General features: G+C 49.0%; 1 protein-coding gene across 1 annotated transcript in view; it reads left to right on the top strand.

The window, feature by feature from the left end:
• Positions 1–2,142: 2,142 nt before the first annotated feature.
• FOXO6 (forkhead box O6) overlaps positions 2,143–22,955 on the top strand; it is a 119,653-nt gene continuing 98,840 nt past the window's right edge. Inside the window, exon 1 of the mRNA XM_033158019.1 lies at positions 2,143–3,758. Within this exon, the coding sequence (XP_033013910.1) occupies positions 3,282–3,758 (477 nt within the window). The 5' untranslated portion in view covers positions 2,143–3,281. The remainder of the gene's footprint in view (positions 3,759–22,955) is intronic.

The following is a 22,955-nucleotide window of genomic DNA, read 5'->3' as shown; positions in this document are numbered from 1 at the left end:
ATTAAGAAAACAAACAAGAACGTTGCATTTTCATTTCTCTCATAAGCATAAGTGGGGAGAAAAACAACAACTCATTCTTTTAACCTTCGGCATGCACTAATGGGGTAATATTGTGAGGTGAGGTAGTTGCTCCAGATTAAGCAAGTCAAAAGGTCACTGTGCGTCACCAGAGATCTAGCAGTCATTTTTATTGGCTTTTGGAGTGCCATCCTTTGGCCAAAGGACCTGGTGCTGCTGATTTGCATTGAAATAAGTGCGACTTGCTTCTGGAAAACGCGAATAGGATCTGGAATTTCCGCTGAGCGAGGAGCGCAAACCGGGATCAGGGTCGGAGAAGATGAATGGGGGTTCGACGAAGAGACATATTTTAGGGGGTGCGACTTGGGGGAGTGGGCGTAGCCTCAGCCTAGCTGCCTTATTGTTCTTTGGAAGTTTGTAAGGAGGCTTGGATGTGGATCCTGTAGCAAAGGGGGCGGAGCGTTGCGCGAAGGCGAATGGGCGTGGCCCAGCTGGAGGCTGCCCTGCCTGTGAGCTTCGTTGCCCCGGGTTACCCGCGGGTAAATCAAGAAGCGCTATACGTCACGCGAGGGAGGTTCCCTCTGCCCGCCAAACCCGCCTTTCCCTGCCCCTTTTAGAACGCCGGCTGGGAACGGGCCAATGGGGAGAGCGCTGGGGTTTGGGCTTGTGTCACGTCCTTTCCAATCAGGAGGCGGCACTCGGGTCAGGTCAGTGTAACAATCTGGAATGAGAGAAAAAAAACACACAACCCAAAACACCCAACTAACCAACCACAGGAGGGGGAGGAAGGCGGCCGGGCGGGAGGGAAAGAGCTGGGCTGGGGCTTCCCCTGAACTTGCGCGGGGGGTGGGAAGCACCGCTGGGTACGTGCGCTGCGCGAAGGGTTTAATCGCATAGCTGCGGTGGGGCACGTGGAAGATAAGGGTTCCTCAGCGCCTGGTGCTTCCTTAAAAAAACGCGGAAAGTGCTTGGAGAGGCGTAGAAACGCCGAAAAGGGTTATTGAACCCTTCGGAATAAGTGGGGAGTACTAGCATGTGGAGGGGCAGCCCGGCGATGCAAAGGTGTCTGCGAAGTCTGGGAGAGGAGAGGTGTGGACAGGTGGTGAAGCGCTGAGCAGGGCCGGTCCTACAGTTAGGCGGATTGAGGTGGGTGCCTCAGCCAGCTGATCTTTTAGGGCAACCTGAAAGGACATAAAACAGCAGCAGCAACAACAACAGTACATGTACGGCCAAGGTAGTGACAGGGAAAGAAGGAGGCAGCCCCACGTGTCTTAGGGTGATCTGATAGGGCAGCAAATACAGTAAATAAATGATAATGATGATGATGATGATGATGATGATAATAATGATAATAATGATAATAATTTAATAAGTAAGTAAGTAAGTAAATGTAAATGTAAATGTAAATGTATCGCCAGGGTGGTGGGGAACGGAGAGGTGCTTGTGGGACTTTCTACCTCCGGGACCAAACTCACCCGAACAGCCATGATTGCTGTAATTTGGTAGGGGAGGATGGGGATGGGGAGACACCATTTGTGCCTCAGGCGGCAAAATGCCGCGAGGAGGCCCCGAGGAGGGGAAGGAAAGCCTTGAGGAGGTTCAGAAATGCCAGCACTCCTGCTTGTGAAAAGTGTGGCGCGAGTGCGAGAGACCTTCGGCGAAGAAGCGGGACGTGCTGCGGTGGCGGGGCAGGACTGGGCAAGGCGAAGTCCTGAGAGGGCTGCCTGAGCGCTGCCAAGGTGCCGTCCGTCCGTGGCGTCGCCCCCCGCCCTGCAGCTCGCGCGACGGCAGCGAAAGGGGAAGCCCGGCGCCCGCTTGTGTTGTGATCATGTGGTTTGGCTGGAGCGTCCAGACTTGTGCAGCCGGGCAGAGAGCCGACGAGACTCTGCGCGCAGCCAGCCAGGCGGGAAGGCGAGGCAAGCCCGGCTGGCGCGCTCCTCCTCCTCCTCCTCTCGTGTAAGGTGCTGCCCGAGGCCCCGCCCTCTTTCCCCCTCCGCTCGCCGGCCTGGCCCCTCCTCCTCCCTCCCCGCCCACCCCCTCCCTGAGGTGCAGCCGGCTCGCCTGGCGGGCTCTCCCTCTCTCTCTCTCACTGTGTGTGGGTCTGTGTGCGAACGAGCGCGCGCGCGCGTGTGTCAGTCGCTCTTCGCTCGCGGGGCTGGGTGACGAGAGGGCAGCGAGGCGCAGAGAGTGGCGGCCGCCGCCGCCGCCGTTTCCTCCTCCTCCTCCTCCTCAGCATGTTGCCATCCCGCCGGGTCCCCAGAGAGAGGCGGCGCCCGCTCGGGGCGGCACGAGCGCAGCAGCGGCAGGAGAAGGAGAAACAGCAGCAGCGGCGGCAGGAGGACGAGGTGACCGACAAGACTAAGGCGGCGGCGGCGAGCAGAGGGGGCTGCCGCGCCGAGGGCAGCAGCAGCAGCAGGTGCTAGGTGTGTGGAAGAGCGAGAGAGAAGCGCGCGCGCGCTACCTGCCTTGCCGCCGGGTGAGCAGCCCAGCCTCTGCCTCAGGTGCGTGCCGGCGGCGTGGAGAGCGCGAGAAGAGAGGAGGGCGATCATGCCAGCGCCAGCCGCGCGTCTCCATCGCCACCTCCGGGCCCTTTAGCGCCGGGTTCCCGCTGCGCCTGGACGCTCTTCCTGCTCCTTCCTGGGATTAATTCGCTCCTTGCTGGAGCCCAGTGGAACTGAACTCGCCTGGACTCAAGCGAGGGGAGGAGGCCTTGGAGGCTTCGCATCGCCGGAGGAAGCCCTTCTCCCTCGAAAGCGCACGCCGCTCCTCCAGCGCCCGGCGCGCTCCTCCTGCTCATCTGTTGCTTGAACGGGCAGCCCCCTCCCTGCTCTGTCTCTCGCTCGCCGGGCTTGATGGAGGAAGCAGCCGCCTTCGCCGCTCCTTGCCCTTCCAGCTGAACCTCCCTTGCGCGGCCAAGCTGTGCGCTGGACTCGAGCCTCTCTCTCTCACTCTCACTTGCCTTCCTCCCCCCTTCCCCGCCACCGCTCCCCCGACGCACCTTCCTCCCCAAACCCTGCGAGGCAACGTCTCCATATCCCGCCCCTCTCGCTCGTTCTCTTCCCCCCCCTCTCTCGCTCGTTCTCCCCGACCCACTTTGGTGCGATGCTGCTGCTGCCTTGGACCTTCGCTTCCTAAAAGCGCCGTTTGCTGTTGCGATCCTTCCGTTGGAAATTTACAAAGGAGACTCCCCCCCCCCTCCGGGATAAAGGAAAAAAGGGGGGAAGGAAAGAAAAGGCGGCTTCGCGGGGGGGAGGGGGAGGAACATGGATGAGAAGCTGCAAGCGCATCAGGTTGACATCGACCCGGATTTTGAACCCCAGAGCCGGCCTCGCTCCTGCACCTGGCCGCTGCCTCACCCCGACTTCCCGGGAGAAGAGGACGATGGAGCCGCGGCTGCCGGCGCTGGTAGTGGTGGTGGCGGCGGCGGTGGAGGAGGCGTCGGCTCCAAGCACCCCTTGGCCGGCGGAACGGAAGGCGCCGAGAACGCCGGAGTGGCGTCGGAGCGTGGCAAAGCCGCCCCGGCGCTGCCTTCGCTGGGCGCGGACGTTGGACAGCTCCGCAAGGCGAAGACCTCGCGGCGCAACGCCTGGGGCAACCTCTCTTACGCGGATCTCATCACCAAAGCGATCGAGAGCTCCCCGGAGAAGCGGCTCACCCTCTCGCAGATCTACGACTGGATGGTCAGATACGTCCCATATTTTAAGGATAAAGGAGACAGCAACAGTTCGGCTGGCTGGAAGGTACCCGAGCGATTCTCCACCTCCTTCACCCTGCGCCTCTCTCCTCCCTCGGCAGAAACTAGAGCCCTAGTTTTCAAGAGGCGCTAGTGGAAGTTTCACTATTGCTGAGCCTCCTTGGGTTGATGTAGTCGACTCTTAAATGGGGGTCTAGTTGCCCGGTAGCAGCCTTAAACCACTCCTGTGTTGCAGGGAATGTTAATTAAAGGGTGTTAAAATGGTGGTGTATTTTCCACCACCATCACCCACGTTTTTTGTTTGTTTTTAAACTCCCTTAGCACATTCTTACCTGGAAAGTGGTGGTTTTAACCAGAGTTAGTGATTAGGGAAGGAGTGGTTTAAGGAGGAAAAGTCTATGTAGCTTTGTTTGCAGGCGCCGAAATCCTGTAGCAAGAGGGGCAGAGCTGGAAGGGGAAGGAGCCGGCCAAGTTTCCTGAGGGTCTACCCGAGGCCACTCCAGCCTTTTGCAGCTTTGATCAGGAGGGCAGCTCTGGTGTCTTCTGGGATTGAGGCAAGAGAAGTTGCTCTTGCAGCCTTATCAGAGCTAGCTTGGAGAAGAGGAGCTCTTCTCTATTGGTTATATTAGTGGAGTGGACCTGAGATGTTTTCCTCTCTTTTATCTTGCAGTAGCTGCCTGGTCCACCTACCATATTTCCTTCACACACACCCCCCAGCATCAAAAAGGGGCCAGGTGGACACCCCCCCCCTTCTCTTAAGTTGTAGTTAACTTGTAGCTGCCTGTCTGGTAGTAGGACTTTGGGGGGGCGGGGGCAGAGTAGAAATAGAGTTGAGGTGGGTAAAAGTGGCTTTGTACTTTTCATCTGATGGCATTGATTGCGATGCCAGTTGGGGAAAGGACATGCCAGGTTTTCTCCTCCAGTTTGGGTGATGGGGTGTGTGGGGTTTGCTGCTTGTGATTTTTGTGAGGTCTCTCTCCCCACACCCAGTCCCATGGAATGCAGTGTAGATTGCTGGAGCGGTTTATAATACAAAAAAGAAAAAAGGCCTGGAGAACTGATTTCCTCGGCTAATTTGCCACATGCAATGCCATTGGTGGGCAGGGCCATTGGGCAAGTGCTACTGAACTCTGGGTGTGTGACTATTTTGAGGTCTTGGGCTTCGTAAAACTGGAAGTGCGATCAAACTGTCTACATGTGTTAGCTACAAACTCTGCCTGTCTTTGGCGTGCCATACATTGCCCACGTCTCCTTATTAAGTCCAAGTAAGATTTCGTGTATTTGTGGTTTTTTAAAAAAAGCTTTTGTCTGCTTCATAGGTCTTGGATGAAATGGCAAATTTTGCAGAATGTGCTGCATCGTTTGTGTGTGCTTTTTTTTGGAGAATCCTAAACATCTGGTAGGCAGTCTGCCCACAAGCAAGTGTTCCCTTGAAGGAGGGCTTGAAAAGGCTCTCCTGCACATGTGGACTGACAAGCGATTAACCCTTGTGGCACTGAGTTGGTGGGGCAGAGTGGTTTTCCATTCTCATATATTTGTTGGTCTTTCAACAGAGTGAGACACACACCCCTCTGGATTTGGCTGTACTGGCTAAGCTCCCAGGCTGTTGCCTTTGGATTGTTAGATATTTCTGCCAGGAGTAATAGATTCCCCTCTTATTGTGATTTAGTGTAGAGGTGTGTTGCACTCCCTGAGCTTACAAGGAAAGTCTCTCTCTCTCTCTCTCTCTCTCTCTCTCTCTCTCTCTCTCTGTGTGTGTGTGTGTGTGGTGTGAGAAGTCTACTTTTTCATTTCAGTGTGAGAGCCATCCTGCTATAGCTCTGCCCAGCAGAAAATGGGGTGCATCCAAAGTGATGTTGCTTGCACACACCTTGCACCCATGTTGGTGACCACACCTGGAAGGAACAGAAAAGCGTAGGTAATGTGGGAACCAGAAGAGGCAGTTCCAATTGATTTCCTTTCCACTTTCGAGCCACCCTATAATAAACAATGTGTTAATTCAGGAAAGGTCCACTCCATCATATGGGCTGGTGTTATGAGCATTATTGAAGCTCTGTGCCTCTGCACCACACCTGGATTTGCCCTCCTCTGTGTTCAGCTTACTTGTGAGTAGCTGAAGAGAAGACTTGTTTTAGGCACTCAAGGACCTTGAAACATCAGACCATAAGGAAAGCCCTGCCGGATCAGACCAAGGGTCCACCCAGTCACAGGAACATATACCAGGTGGGGATTATTTGTTCATGGACAATGAAATGGCTCTCCTTCCACCCACCTCCTCTCCCTTGGGGCTATTTTAGTACTGACTGTTTTATGATGCATAGGTAACCAGGTTTCATGAATAGATTGGTACTTGCAAGAGAAGCATATGGGGAAGCCTTGGTAATTTGGGCTGTGCAGCTGGATGGAGTCTGGTTGGGTTTACTTATATTACCCCTGGTGTCCTGGTGCAGGATGGGTGTTTATGGTAGCAGAGGGGACAAAGTTCCACCCAAACTGACAGGAAGAGAGAACTACATCCAAAGAACAGTCCAAGACACTTGTCTATGGAACACTCTCACTTCTTGTTCTGCTTCATGCAGTTATTTAAACAAGGGGGAATAAATCTGATGTGTTAAGAGTAGTAGCTACACCAGCCAAAGGTCACAGCTCTAGAAAGTTGGAAAAGGCGAAGGGCCATAACTCAGTGGTGGAGCACATACTTTGAATGCTAAAGGTCCCAGTGTCAATCCGCTGGCACCTCCAGATACGGCTGGAAAGGACTCCTTGTATGAAATCCTGGCTATTTGCTTCCAGTTAGCGTTGACAATACTGAGCTAGATCAGTGTGGATGGTCCTGACTTAGACAGACCAATGATGTTACTTGGTGTTCGAAAGTGCCCTGGTTGGGGTGCCAATTTCTTTGAGTTAAATGCTTTGTTTTACAACTGCTCTTGTCACAATGGTGCCAAGGTTAATGAAAAACAGCTGTGGTTTCATAGTAAGGACATGCTATGAATGCTGAAGTTCCCAGGACCATTCCCTAGCACCTCCAGGTAACAATGGGGGGGATCCCTTTCTGAAACCCTGGAGAGCTGCTGCCAGTTAGTGTAGGCAGACCAGCTTTCAGCAACCTCCAAACATTGCCTAACTCTTAACTCCTGTCAGCCCCAGCCGTCATGACAAGTGGCCAGGGATGCTGGGAGCTGCAGTCCAAAATGTTTGAAGGCATCTGCTCAGGTAAGGCTGATATAGACCGTACTGAGTGAGGGAAGCGCTATGAATAGGCTTCGTTTATGGCAGCTTCCTATGTTCCACATGATACTGCATGGGAGAAGACTTTGTGATGCTTGTGTCATCATTGCTTTCAAGAGCCTTCCAGATGCACACCTTGAATTCACTCTGAGGAATCAAGACATGAATACTCTGTGGGTAGAAAGATCTTCCATCCGTATCAATACTATGATTCTTCTTCTAACGTAGTTTCTCCTCTCTCCACCGATGGCCTCCTGGGGAAACTGAAGCAAAGGTATGCCTGCCAACAAAAAATCAGGCTGGCTGGCTGATTAGATGGTTGGTAGCAACTTGCTTGCGTTTGAAGGGTCAGGAGTTAGGGGATACAGTAGAGGCTGGTCTATTAGGGCAAATGGGGCACTGCTCCACCAACTTCAGCCTGTCCTCAGCCAGCCCCCAACTGCCTTCTTAGTTCCATCCATTCCAGGGGGTGGCACTGGCTGTCACCTTCACCTTCTTTTGTCTCCACATTGCCCTTGTAGAATGCAGCAGAGAGGAGGATGGGGGCAAAGCTAGGATTAGTTGAGTGTGGCCCCACCTTCTGTTGGCCTCTCTTCCTCCTGCCCCATCAGTCTCAAAGGTCACCAGGCAATGGACCAGCTTGTTCAGAAAACCCTGAATGTTCTAGAGCAGGAATGGAGAACTCATGGTTCTCCACACTTCACTGGGCTCCATTAGCCTCGGCCAGCATGCCTAATGGCCAGGGATGATGGGATTTGTAGTCCATCAATACACGGAGGACCAGAGACTCTCCATCCCTAGAGCAATATTGATAAAAATGGGAATATGCTGTTCATCGAGAGACCCCTGTGGGCTGTGGAAGCAGCATAATGGCAATTTAAAGGATTGATAGGACTTCACTTTCCCATTATGTATCCAGTGCTAGTTCTACTCAAAACAGACCCATTGAAAATAATGGATGTGGCTAGCTTAGGTGTGTTAAATTAAATTTGTCTACTCTTGAATATAACTGAGTAGGATGCAACCCAATGGCATGAAGCACCTCCTTTGTAGGAGATGAAAATGTAGATGGATCAAACGAATAAAAATGACTAGCGCAGAAGGAAGCTAATGCAACCAAGTTTGGTGTTGGCAGTCAGCAATGTTGGGCATCTGCCAAGGCTCACACTCCAGCAGCAGGGCCAGCCACTTCTGCCGCTGCCTTTGCCATTACCAGTGGGATGGCCCCCTCTTCCTTTCCCTTCCTCACTCTCTTCCTTCACAGTATTGGCTGGTGCTGAGAGTATGAGTCGCCACCACCTCTTTCACCCCTTTCCAGCCAGTGCTGGGTGCAGGAGTTGCCACTGGCCACTATACAGGACCCATCCTCCCCTTATTCTGATTGGCTCAGGTTGGAAGGGGCAGGGATGAAACTGGCTGTGGGAAGCAGAAGCTTGCATGCTTAGCACTCATTGATGATGGGAAGGGAGGTGAGAGAAGCTGTAGCAATCCAGGAGGAGAAGGAGATGGCAGGAGCTGCACATAGGGTGCAGGCCATAGGGGACTTGCTACTAGCCTCTTGCTTGGTGGGGGTGCTAGTACGGTGATAAGTCAGACCTGGAATAATCAGTACAGATACACCAGTGTGGAGTTGTGGCTAGAGTGTTGGAGCAGAATCTGAAATTTAACGTAGCTGTCAACCTTTTTCCTTTTTTTGCGGGAAATTCCCTTATTATAGCATTGGGAAACAGCAGGGAGGGTTGACAGCACCAGGGTTCAAATCCCCACTAGGTCAAGGGGATTGATATTGGGCCAGTCACAGTCTCTTAGACTAACCTACCGCACAGGGTGGTTGTGAGGATAAAATGGGGAGGGGGAGAATCAGGTGTGCCACTTTTCAGAGGTGCAATAATAAATAATTTGAAAGTGAAAGATTTCTTGCAGCTCTGTGCATTAAAGATGGCTCCTCCTTGTGATGAGTGAGTGGCGCTTGTTTTCTTGTTAGTTCTTAAGTTATCTCTTTTTTTATAAGTATTTTATTAAATTTTCCATAAAAACATAAAACAAACAACACACACAATACAAATTAAACAAAAACAACCAAATAAACCATACAAACAAAAAAGCTATTTACTCTAACTTCATTTCTATTCTTCTTTGGGATGACTTCCCCCGTTCCCTCTTCTGCGTTCAATTCTAATTTACTTTAGTAACTTCTTAACTAATTCCATAAACATTCACCAAAATTTTCATCTTAACCTTAAAACTTAGTTCTTAAGTTATCTCACTGAAAGAGAAACGATCTCCTTCCCTTTAAGGAATCTCAGAAAGGCACCTTCCTTCAATATTAGCAAGATAATTAAGGGGATAATTAATTAGCTGGTGGGTCCTGCTCTACGGTATAAGGCAGTGAGTTTGCACTTAAGGCTGCTGAACTGTAGATACCACAACTCCTAAAGACAGCCTTTGGCAGCCTGGTGCCCTCCAGATATTTTGGTCTACACTGACTGTGCTCGCTGGGGCTGATGGGAGTTGTAGTTTGAAAACAACTGGAGGGTACCAGGTTGGCAGACATCACCGAAAGAGCTGGAAGTCCTTGAGGGGTGTTGGAGCATCTTTCCAAAAAATTTTTTAATGCTCGTTCTGTTTCGTTTGTTGCTGTGTGGGATTATTAGTTTTGGCTACTGAAAGGAAAGTTCAGCTCCGGCTGGCTGTTAGTTTTTTGCTTTGTATGTTGTGCTCACATAGATAATACTCCATCCCTGGTTTTCAGTTTGTAATATGAAGCCCCAGATTGGAGCCTCGCACCTGCGGCCCTGGTCCCTGAACTCTGTTGTGTCCATCTCTGTAATTTTATTTTTATTTTTGTTCCTAATCTACATCTCTGCAACCTGCCACTCCCTTCTGTTAGGGCTACTTTCCTTGGATTAAATTTCTCTCCCTTTGCTGTGCGTTGCCAGAGTTGCAGAGAGAGGCGTTCCTCATCCCTGCGGAGAACCTGATACCGGGGGCGCCACTCATCATACTTGCGTTCACAATACTGTTTCACTTTCTTAAGAGGCCCGTACATACGAGAGGGAGTTGTTCGTAGTCTTTATGTCTGGGGTTCAGAAGCATTGCAACTGTAGAGAGTTTCACCTCTCTCCTCTCTCTCTCTCTCTCTCTCTGCTGGGATGGTGGGGGTGTTTCTGGCAGTGGGTCTTCATCTTTAATTGCCTCCTCCTTAGCCCAGCCTGTCACCCACAGAGAGGGCTCAGTAGCTGAGAATTCCAGATCATTTCCCCATGTTGTAGAGAGCAAAGGGAAGGGAAGTTTCTCCCCCAACCCTATGAGTCAGTCTTTTTTTAAAAGGTGGGATTAGAAGCTTAGATTTAAAATTTACAGCTAGCCTCTCCATCCTCTCTCCTAAAGCGAACAGAGAACTTCAGCTCCTGTGCACCATTTAACAAATGCCCTAGCACAGGCATAGGCAAACTCGGCCCTCCAGATGTTTTTGGACTGGAACTCCCATCATTCCTGACCACTGGTCCTGTTAGCTAGGGATGATGGGAGTTGCAGTGCCAAAACATCTGGAGGGCCGAGTTTGCCCATGCCTGCCCTAGCATCTACCGCTCCACACCTTGCAGTTAACACAGATTTATTGGTCACTGGGGTATATTGTCTATGCTTTTGAAATGAATTATTTGCAGGAAAGGGAACTCTGCACAAAGCTCGTGTAGGAGCCAAAAGGGGAGCATAGAGCATGAGACTCTTAATCTCAGGGTTGTGGGTTTGAGCCCTGCATTGCGCAAAAAATTCCTGCATTGCAGAGGGTTGGATTAGATGACCCTGGTGGTCCCTTCCAACTCTATAATTCCGTGATTCCACTTTTAAGTCATGGCTTTACTGCAAAGAATCTTGCAGACTTTCATTTGTTAAGAGTGCCGAGAGTTGTTAGGAGATGCCTATTCTCCTCGCAGAGCTACAGTTTCCAGAGTTCCCTGGGAATAGAGATTAACTGTTAAACCACTCTGGAAATTGTAGCTCTGTGAGAGGAATAGGGTTCTCCTAATGAGACCCTTAACAAACTACAGCCCCCAGAATTCTTTGGGAGAAGCTGTGACTCTTTAAAGTGGCATGGTACTGCTTTAAATGTGCAGCGCTGGTGTGCTGTCCTGTATTCGTTATAGCCTGGTTGCAACCCAGCATTGCATCCTAATTAGGTTTAAAAACAAGAGCTGCTTGAAGCCCTTACACCTGTCCCTGTGTGGGAAGAGTTGCTTTGTGGCTTCTGTGGGGGAGGAAGGAAAAAACTGGTCAGTACCAAGTCCTGCCATAAGTGAACCAAGATGGACCACTAGTATTAGGTGCAGGCCCGATGGGGTAGGAGATGGCAGAAGGAACATGTACCGAAGCAACCACAGTATTTGTAAAGCAAGCATTGGGTTCTTCCACCCCCCCTAATTTCCTATAGAGCCTTTATCCCATATCTGAAGGGTCGGGTTTGTTTATTAGTTTGATATGGAATTCCACAGGGAACCAGTATGGCAGGCACCCACAATCTCAGCCCTCCAGCTGTTTTGGGACTACAATTCCCATCATCCCTGACCACTGGTCCTGTTAGCTAGGGATGATGGGAGTTGTAGGCCCAAAACAGCTGGAGGGCTGAGATTGTGGGTGCCTGCAGTATGGTGTAGTGTGGGACTAAGACTGGGAAGATGCCTTGTTCAAATCCATTCCCATGCCCAGCCATGAAGCAGAATGTGGGACTTTGATCTGTTTTTATCTCTTAGAGTTGTGGTGAGAATGAGGTGGTGGTGGGGATGCGTGCTGCTTTGCACTTTTTGGAGAAAAGGCAATACAAATGTGTGATCAATAATAAATATCTGAAGCTATGCAGGTCTGGTCCTGGCCAGTAGCCCCCTCCCCTTCCTCCAAATGCCATTCTGAGCTTAATAGATAGGATAAAATTTCACAAACACAAACGCCAAAGCATAGGTGAATTTATTGTTTCTGTCTACTGGGCAGTGCAGGGTGCTTCCAGACTGTCACTGTTATCAGAGGGGATACACTGATAAATTCAGGTTATCCAATAAGTGTTGATTTGACACCCTCGCTCAACAAACCTACCCCGTTTCCTCCACTTACCAAAATAGGACTTTTCTAAATAAGGAAAGTGAGGAGGAAAATACACTGGGAAGTGTGAGAGAACAATTGCTTTATAGAACATTGTCTCACCTTCTTGCAAACAAATAGACAATAAACACCTGGTGTGGTCTAGCCAACCCACAAACTTTGTGCATAGAAATGCTCGATCAACAGGTCATCCGGAAGGGACCAAAGGCTTTCGCAGTTGTTGTTTTTTTTTAATGCCATCTCTTTCTTAATCAGAGCCATCTTGCTGAAGCAGTGAGTCTGTGGGTTGCAGCCTACACGATTAGTCCAGAGCTTGTAGACCTTGGCGTCAGCAGTCCTGCTCCTCTAGCTTTTGGCCTCCTTCTTTTGTGACTGTAAAGCTTTACTAGCAGGAAGTCCTCTCCGGTATGCAGCTCTGGGTCGCAGGCGGCCTGAGGTTTTCCGCACGCCACCGTCCCCTGCTGTGGGTCTTGGCGCTGCTATGCTGCACACGTGTGCCAGTAGCGCTTGCTGTTTTCCAGTGCTGCACGGAAGGCCCCATTGACTGACAGTTCTGCTTAATTAGGGAGTTGTTATTTTATCAATTCCAAAGCGCTTGAAGTTTTATGCTCCAGCTCACGCGTTCCACTTGTTAATGGGAAACCAACACCCTCTGTCAAAGAAGCAGCGGCTCTGATGCATTTTAAGGTGCTGTTTGTGCCACTTTGACATCCAAAGTATAACAATAAAGCTATCAGCTGGTGGATGTCTGCTTGATGTGGGTCTGACAGTGCCAAAAACCTTAATCTCCAAGCCTTCCCACTTTTCTTTCTCTCTGTACTTCTTAGGGCTGCTCCTTTGTGGCATGAATATAAACTAGCTGGGTGGCCTTGGTGCTTTAAGCTGAGGAGTGTCCTGTCTAGGGCTGGGGGAGGACCCATCACTCACCTATGGTTGTGCCCAGCCTATCTCTTTACCATGGCTTATAATTACTGCTGCAACATCCTTGACTAACCAGCAGTTCTTCCTCTCGCTATTGAGCAAGACCAGGCATAGGCAAACTCGGCCCTCCAGCTGTTTTGGGACTACAATTCCCATCATCCCTGACCACTGGTCCTGTTAGCTAGGGATCATGAGAGTTGTAGTCCCAAAACATCTGGAGGGCTGAGTTTGCCTATGCCTGAGCAAGACCATATGGAGGGACTGTAGCTCAGCAGTAGAGCACCTACGTTGCATGCAGAAACGACCAGGTTTGATCCCTGACACCTCCAATTAAAAGGCTCAGGTAGCAGTTACTGAGAAGGAATGTCTGCATGTGATTGCTAGGCTCGTGTAGACAATACTGGGCAAGACGGACAACAGTCCAACCCGATGTGTTCTGGTGTTCCTGTGACCCTGTAATAGGAACATTCACAAGAAGTGAGTTGGCTACTTCTCTGCTGTTGGGCACCAGGCTGAAATGGGCTGTGTTTTCATCTCCTTCCTTCCTTTTGTCCCTCGCATCAGAGCAAAGGAGCATGGGCAGCCGGTAATCTGTTGCTTTCAGAAAGAAAATAAGCACATAAAACCATGAATCATGGGGGACATTATGCATCGTGTGGGCAAAAAGAGCAGTAGCTGCTGCTGCTGCTGCTGCAATCAGGAGCAATTTACTTGTGGGGAAGGAACGTACCCATGGACTGTACAAGCAGCTGGGCAGCAATGCCCCCCCCATGCTAGCTATGGGTGCCACAAGATAAATAACAGTTTTTGCAGAACAGAAAACTGCCTTATGACAGCTTAAAAGACACACCATTTGGCTTTGGGTTAAGCTTTTGTGGGTTAGGCCAGCTTTCACCAATGTATACTTCTTCAAGGTCTGCAAGCATCAGGGCTACTAACTCCTGTGCCTACAGTGTGTGCAGCACTACAGGAATGCCCCCCCCCCCCGGCCAAGCCTTCTCTTGCAATGTTCATGATTGCAATGCTACTGCAGTGTGTTGAAAGTGGACAAACTTCTGGAGCGCTTTTGTATAGGGCTTAAAGCCGTTCTTGCTTCATGCACTTTGTCATTTGGCCAGAAGGATAAATTCACATTGTAAATACCGGTACCCTTTCTCCACTTTCTTGTCTGTGTGAATAACGATCTGATGGTGACTTAAATGGTGTAAAGGAGGCTCAGCAACGCAACCTTATTCATGTTTATTGGAAATAAGTCTTGCTGTTTCCAGTGGGGATTGCTCCTGGGTAAGTGTGCATTGGACTGCAGCCCACAGCCAATATAGAACCCCCATAGGTGCAATTGGATCTCAGCAGTCGGTCCTTCTGTGGGGTTTACTCTGGAGTAAAAATGTATATAATTGCAGAGAAGGAAGGGAGGCTAGTGACTCACCTCGCTAGCCATTTCCTCCTCTCTGTATCCTCACCTTTTCCTTAAGAGAATAAGCAAGCTTAGAAATACCACATTGCCCATCACATAAGTAGACCAAAGACACATCTAGTCCAGCATCTTGTTCTTACCATGGCCAACAAGATGCCCATGGGAAACCTACAAGCAGAACCTTTGCAAAACAGCGCTCTCCCCACTTACGATTTTCAGCAACTGGTATTCAGAGGTATACTTCCTCCAAGAGTGGAGGTAGACCGTAGTCTTTTCCTCTATGAATTTGTTAATTCTCCTTTAAAGCCATCCAGGTTGGTAGTCAGCACTAAATCTTGTGGGAGAGAATTCCATAGTTTACACCCCTAGTTCTACAAAGCAGTTCCTTTGGGTGCTTGTCTCTTTTTTAAAAAACTTAAGCTTATATCTCCCATCTGTACCGCTGTGGTCCTGGCTCTCTTAACCTCCATTAGAGGAAATATCACACAGGCATCAGAAGGGAAGGCTAACATTCCCCTATTTGCATACTTGAAAGTGGTGTTTGGGCCTTTGTCCTATGTCTGTAGAGTTGCTTCATCTCTCAAAAGTGTACGTAGGCTGTGTACAAAAAAAATCAAAGTGCATGACTTTCCCCACGGAATCCTGGGAATTGAAGTTAAAGGGTGCTAGAGTTTTAGCTCGGTGAGGTGTAAGCTGCAGTTCCCAGGATTCTTTGCAGGGCGGGTGGGAGAATCATGTGCTTAAAATGTATGGTGTACCTCAGGCTTCCTAAACTAAGGCCCGCGGGCCGGATGCGGCCCAAGGGACTCAGTTTTCTGGCCCGCGGCAACCCCTGCTGCCCGCCGCCACCGCCTGCTTTTACCGGCACGGCGCGGGTGCAGCTGCCCACTTTTGGGTTGGCGGAGTGCCGGAAATAGCTTGTGCACATGCGCAAGCGTCATTTCCGGTGCACTTCCGGGTCTGTGGAGGCCTGTGTGCACGTGCACAAGCTATTTCCGGCACTACGTCGACCCAAAAGTGTGCGGGAAATAGCGTGTGGGCACGTGCTCCCCCGCCCTCCAGCCCGCCGTGCAATCAGTGCTGGAGAAACTGGCCTGAGACCAGGTAAGTTTGGCGGCCACTGGTGTACCTGGATATATATATATATATATATATATATATATATATATATATATATAGTTTCATTGAGTGCCAGCTCCCGGAGCTGTACCAGCACTTGCATTGCCTCTAAGTTCCTCTTAAGATAAGGCAGTTATTGCCATTCTTCTTAAAAGTATAGACTGTTTCAAAGCCTAGGCTCTCAATGCAGTTAACAACAAACATGAAGCAGTATTGTCATGAAATAGGGACAGAGGCAGCTGCCTTATGTGGAATCAGACCATCTAGCTAAGTGCTGTCTACTACACTGACTGGAAGCATCTCTCCAGAGTTTGAGGCAGGCTTCTTTCCCAGGCCTGTGTGGAGACAACTGGGATTGAACCTGGAACCCTTTTCATTCAGTGAAGATGCTGTATCACTGAGCTGTGGCTCTTCTCCAGTCCTATCAAAGAAGAGCCGGGCGAGTGCTAGATTCTCCAGGCAATAGCAACCAAGCCTAGCTCATGCAAATGTGCTTTGAAAAGGAGTTCTCTATGCCAGCTGCTAAATCTATACATAAAGAGAGGCAGGCAGGCAGATCTGGTATTCCCTGGGCAGGGAAAGTAAGGTTTCTTATCTACCAGTTGAAAGTCTCAGTAAGATTGCTTTCATAGCTGTTTCTCCAAGGTACAGAAGTTCAAGCTTCTGTTGATGCATATGAACTCAGTGTGCTATCAGCAGGTTTCCTGTTCTTAACCTAGATCAAGGTCAACGGCACTTTGCATTGTGCCAGGAAAGTAAGTGGTAGCCAGTGCAGATCTCTAAGCACAGGTTTGTACAGCCAGCCACAATCACGAGTCTAGCCACCTCTGGACCATGAGATTCTTAATCTCAGGGTTGTGTGGGTTCAAAACCTACCTTGGGCAAATAGACTCCTGCCTTGCAGGGGGTTGGACTAGATGACCCTCATGTTCTCTTCCAACTCTACAATGCTATGCTGCTATGCTATGATTCTATGAACCTGTAATTCCTGAACAGTCTTTCAGAGCATCCCCACATAGAGTGTGTTACAGTAGTCTAATCTACTAGTGTTGGTGTGTGTATCACAGATGCAAGGACTCTCCCCAAGTTTGAAAGTGGCAATTAGACTGTGTGAAGAAGGAGACTGTTGCACTCAGTGGGCTAAGGCTTCATTCATACATGCAATTTTATTTACTTCCACAATTGTTAGTTACTTGCATGAGCTGGTGTGTCACCCAAGGCTGAAAAAATCTTAGATGGAATTTCCATTTTTGTTATTATCACCCGAAGGGATGCTTTCGGTGGAGCCTGTTCACACATTCAGCTGCGAATCATTAAGGAATCCATGAAGCGACTGAATTATATCCATGTGGGAACTGGGCTTATAGGGTTCAGAGGCCTCAAAAGAGAGGGCTGCTTGTATCCACCCACACATCGAAAGGATGTTCCTTTGCCTTCTGGCATGAGCTTGAAATGTGCATGCATATGGATAATAAATTTGTCTTTTTGCAGTGCTTCTTCCTTGCTGATAAGCCAGGGCTTCCTTGCAGCTCTTGCACACCTTGGCTGGACCTTGTTTATCAGAGAAACCCAGTACTTGCTTTATATGACCAAAGGAAGCCTGGTGTTGCTACCACTCAGTGGGATGATGGAGTGAATTCTTTCATGCACGGTGGTAGAACTCGGCAGGGAGGAAGATGGAGACAAAGCTAGAATTAGTTAGCTTTCCCTGCCATTGGCTCTGGCTTTACTTACTGTTTGGGCTTCCTGCCTTTTGCCCTTCCAGTCCAAAATGTGCCTCAGCCACCACTGCTTCTACTCCCCTCCTTTTATCCTCATGAAAATTCTGTGTGTCTGGTTCGGCTGAGGGGTAGAGACTAGCTGAAGATCACCTGGTAAGTTTCGTGACTGAGCGGAGGTTTGAACCTGAGTCTCCCCAGCCCTAGCCCAGCAGTAACCACGAGGCCATACTAGTTCTCAGCATGTACATACATTTGGGAAAGGTTTTGATCACTGGCACTCATCCTTGAATACAATCATTGGAGCAGGGCAATCGGGAACGTTTGGAGGCAGACAGAAAGCGGAGGAAGGGCATGAAGGACTTCAGAGCATCCATTTACACCAGAAGTGCATTGTTTGCATCATTTTTAAAATTGCACTCTTCCCCATTTTGGACTACAACTCCCATCAGCCCCAGCCAGTGGGGGGAAGCAGTTTTACTGTACATTGCATGGTGTACTATACATTGTATAGAACACAGTGCTGATAACACCAAGGTCACGGGTTCGATCCCCGTACAGGACAGCTGCACATTCCTGCATTGCAGCGGGTTGGACTCGATGATCCTCAGGGTTCCCTTCCAACTCTAGAACTCTGATACCATTATGAGAAAATGCAAGGTAAAATCTTCTAAGTAAACTGAAGGGAGGGAGAAACTATAAGCACACCTGTCTTTTTTTTGGGGGGGAAGGGGGCATGGTGAATTGTAATAGAAATGGTATTTTTTCTGTTCAGGGGTTCCTCTGCAACAGCATTTTGGGCAGGAAGATTTGGCTTGATTGGAAAAAAAATGGCATTCTTCCTTCTTCCTCTCCTCCGTTAGGTTCTCATCCTCTTACTTTTTTTTCCCTTTTCACCTTTCTGGAATTGCTTTTCATGCAGTGCTAACTGCTGAAGTAACACAAACCTGCTAAATGGTCCAGCTTTATGATAGCATAAAAATGATACTACAGCAGTGAGTAGAGTTTTATTAAACCCCAGGGACCGGCTGCAAATGAACAGCTTGCTCTGCTCTTCACTTTATTTATTTATTTATTTATTTAATAACTGCTGGAATATAAAACTACATCTGAGATGCTGTGGACTAGGAGCACTCTCAAGTCACAGGGCTATCTGTCCTCGCCCCCAAATGCGCTCTCTCCCTCTCTCTCTCTCTCTCTCTCTCTCTCTGGCATCTTCTTTCTGAAGAAGCTCAGCACCGGTGTCGGGTCCTTAGACTGGAGAATGGAGTTCTTGGCATCTGGGATACTACTTGGAACTATTTCACACCGTCTCATGGACACACACACAAGTCAGATTTCATTCACTGACAAATCTGGGCAGGTAGAGGTGAGAAGATGACAAGTCCTGCCTGGTTTGAGCATTGGGCAGTTTCTCTTCACTCTGGTGGTGGTAGTCTTTCTCCCTTTCCTCTTGTTGGCCCTCGTGAGTCTTTAACAGACAGTAGGCTCTGCTAATGATTTATAGTGAGTCTCAATTGCTTAGTGCCAGCAGGGGAGGGTGAAGAAACGCTCACACAGGGCATGGATGGTAGGGAGCGCTCAACTCCTTCACGTGTCATAAATTCCAGGAAACAAGAAGTCAGGTGTCACGAAACTGGAATTGGGTTACCACCCCCCAACACCTTTTCCAACTGGAAAAGATCTCACAAATCGTGACTGCCAAAGCTTGTGCTCAGTTGGCTTCTGAGGTGGAGCTGTTTTAATTTTTATTTTATTTTAAAGGGGTGATTTCTCCCCAGTTTATGCATTAACCAGGAAGCTGTGTCTCACAGGACTGCATGACTCCAGAAATCAGGGTTGGGAGAAAGGGATGAAATAGGCATCAATACTGTATTTTCCGGCGTATAAGACGACTGGGCGTATAAGACGACCCCCAACTTTTCCAGTTAAAATATAGAGTTTGAGGTATACTCGAGTGCAGATTCTCCACCCGGCGTATAAGACGACCCCCGACTTTTGAGAAGATTTTCCTGGATTGAAAAGTAGTCTTATACGCCAGAATATACGGTAATCTCATGCTGATTGGAATACAGGAAGCTCTTTATACCAAGTCAGAGCATTGGTCCATTTACACCCAGTAACATAGATGTTGACTGGCAGTGATTCTCTGGGGGCTTCACTAGGATGGCCATGTGCCCTACTTAGGGTTGGGGAAGAAATTTGTGTCAGTTTGCATTTAAAGGGGAACTTACCTCATTCGCACTTCCCGAAACTAGATGTGAACCGAAACATAGCCCCCCATTTGAAATCTGCCCTTCTCAGAACATTCTCCAGCCATGTTTTATATATATATATATATATATAATGCATATATTTGTGTAAAGGGTGCATGCAAATAACAATAAAAATGCAATGTGTTGGGGGAAATTGCTTTGCAGAAGTGTGTATATTGTGCAAAATTGCTTGTAGACATGTACATTAGGGGAAAAAATTCCTGATGATTTTTTAAAAAAAATTATTAAATGCAAACTGATGTGGAAATGTGGAGAGCTGAATTTAGGATTAGAAAAACAAAAAACGAGAAACTGAGAGAAACCGAAACGGACAGATTTGCTCATCTCTGCTCGTATTTTCAGAGTCGAGTCCTCTGTTGGAAGGGCTTTCTGGAGACAAGTCTTTTCTTTAAGGGCTGTCAGCCAAAGTCTGGTTTAAAGATAAAGAACTATAAGGAGGAAGAACAGCAGGAGCCTTGAAGTTATTGCCCAGGTTATTGGGTTGCAGGCCTTTCGCACTGTGGTTAGATGCAGGTAGTCACTTATACACCCCCCCCCCCGCAAGAGGATGCAGGTTTTTTTAATATGTTGACTTATATTTATTATTTATTTAAACAATTTATATACATCCTCACTACAATAATCTCTAAGTGGTTTACAAAGGTACAATATAGGAAAAATAAAAAATCGATTAAAACCAAAAAAAATCGGCCATCAAATAAAATGCCTGCTGGAATAAAAAGAAGTATTCAGCAGGGAGAGGGAGCCTGCCTGACTTCAACAAGAAAAGAGTTCCATAAAAATTGGGCCCACAATACTAAACATACAGCTCCTAGTGCATGTGAGTCATGGGGGAACCACTCACGGCGCAGACTTTTGAGCACTGGAGTTATGTCCAGTGATAGCCTGTTCCCACCAGCAGTCTAGCTGCAGCATTATATGTGCAGATTTAGTTATTTATGATTTATTCCATAAAATTTATATACCGCTTGGTTGTAAAAGAACATCAAAGAGATTTGCAAATTTAGACAGTATTTACTGTAAGTAGGAATACAATTGCATCTCACCATTGTAGCGAAGACTGAGCCCTGGTGCTTGCTTAGCCGGCTGCTGTCTAGGTGATCCCTGCTGATGGGCAACTTCAAGGCCTCTCCCATTCTCCCTTCGTATATATATGCATTTAATCTTTAAAACTGGACTTGGACCGGGCAGCCCTTAGATCATTCCTGCTATTGTTCACCCCTTGCAAGCAATTAGTATTCATCGTCATCCTGTCTCTGAGCATCTTAATACCACCCATCTTCAAATGTGTGGTCCACCTCATCATTTCCTTCTCACAACAATGCTGTGATTGCTTAGGCTGAGTTTGTGTGTGTGTGTATGTGTGTATGTGATTGGACCAAGGCCACCCAGTGAAGTTCCTGGCCAAGTGACGATTTGAACCCAGATCTCCCCAGCCTAAAAGTGTCTAGCTGTTACCTTTTGCTGGGAGGAGCAGCTTGCTGGGTGGAGTGGAGACGCTTTGCTGGATTCCCAGAAGTTGGGTTGCTGCTGCTTACCAGGAAGGAGAGGGGAAGGGATGAGGAGGAGGGGAGGTTGGTGCGATACAAAGGAGTGCTGGATTGGCTCTGCCCTTGCATTCGCACCATGCTACCTTGTCCCGCCTTCTCCTGGTAGTAATAGTAACAACAACAACAACAACGCCACCCATCTGGCTGGGTTTCGCCAGCAACTCGGTGCAGGCTTCCAGCAAAATATAAAAACACAATAAAGCATCAAACACTGCAGCTTTGTGGGCTGCACCCCACTTGACTGGCATTGCATGAAAGATGCAAAAGCTGTTCCCCATGGAGGGCTTTCTGGACTCCCTGCCGCGCATCTGCAGTGTAACATAAGAAGCCTCCTCATACTGAATCAGACCAATTGGTCCATCTAGCTCAGTGTTGTCTACACTGACTGGCAGCAGCTCTCCAGGGTTTCAGGCAAGGTTCTTTCCCAGCCCGACCTGGAGATGCCAGAATTTGAACCTGGGACCTTCTGCATGCAAGGCAGATGCTCTGCCACTGGGGTATGGTCCTTCCCCTCTCACTTGTGGGCCCCATCCCTTTTTATTAGCCAGTTGGTTTATGTCCCCACTCCCCGTATACCCTGTACTTTCCTTCTGATGTGGAAGTTACCTGCATGCTACAGCTGAGGTGAAAGGCAGTATAGGTTACGGAAGGACACTTGGAGCCGTTTTGCCCATGTGCCGCGGAAGCTCATTTTGGACAGCATCTGTTCATTATTACGTGGAGCCTTGGCAGCTCGCCAGCAAGGAGAACTGAAAGCAAGGCACAAAGATTGCTTTCACCTACTGGAGGGGAAATGGCTGAGGGGAGGAGGGTGAGGAAGACCGAGGGTGGTGGGATTGGAAGTGGAGTGAGCGGCAAGTGGTGGGAGGGAGGGGGGGGGGGGAATACCAGCATTCAATATTTATAGCTCAGCGAGGCTGCGAGTCCCCCGCCAGGATCAGAGGGACGCATTTGCCAGGTGCTCCCCAGGCACAACAGAGGCATTTATCAATCCCCCGAGAAGGGAAAACCCGGATTTCTAGAACAGTGTGTGTACGTTTCTATGAAAAAGGGAGAGGCTGCAGCCGACGCCTCATCTACAGAAAGAAAGGAGAGGGGGAAAGCGTTTTGCTTCTTCTGCAAATGGGGTCCATTGCTCACAAACAGCAAAGTAATGGGTAGTATTTTCACCAGAACAACTCTTACTCCCCACCCTATAGCTGCAGCCCCCTGTAATTTCCCCCCATCCTTTTTGCCAGTCATCTATTCCATGCCACAACGCACCCTGACACATTTGTGATGGGTGGATCCGATACAGGAAGCCTTCATGTGTATCGGATCTGCAAATTGCACGGGGTGGGTTATCCCTTTCGGCTAACAGTCCACCCCCTGGATCAGTGTGGGAGCAGCCTTTCCTACCAGCCTTGGCTTTGAGCGGTCAGGGGGTGTCCTATGAGGGTGAGCAGCAGCCTTTCTTAAGTCAGCTCCAGAGCTGCTTTCAGTGGGGATCCTGGCTAAGTAGTAGATAAACCCCATGCTTTGCATGCAGACAATCTCAGATCCAATCTCTGGTATCTCCGGGAGCAGCTGATGGGAAAGACTTCTTCTGCCAAAGAACTGCTGCCAGTCAGAGTGGATGATACTGGGCTAGGTGGACAACTACTGTAGTCTGATTAGATAAAAGGCAGCTTCCTGCATTGTGGGGGAATAATGTGTTTCCCAGTGAAGGCTGTTCCATTAGAGCAAAGGGGCACTGTGCTGCCAGCTTTAGTCTGCTCTCACCCAGCCAACAAATGCCTGCCTTCTTACTTCCAAACAGTCCAAGGGGTGGCACAGCCTTTCAAGCTTTCTCGCTCCCCTCTTTGCTTTCGGTGTGATCATTGTAAAACTCAGCAGGGAGAGGAATGGGGACAAAAGTAGACTTAGTTGGCTCTGCCT

Source organism: Lacerta agilis, chromosome 8 (genome assembly GCF_009819535.1).
Source record: "Lacerta agilis isolate rLacAgi1 chromosome 8, rLacAgi1.pri, whole genome shotgun sequence".
Taxonomy (NCBI): Eukaryota; Metazoa; Chordata; class Lepidosauria; order Squamata; family Lacertidae; genus Lacerta; species Lacerta agilis.
Note: the sequence above shows the minus strand (reverse complement) of the source record. Positions and strands in the feature narration are given on the sequence as shown.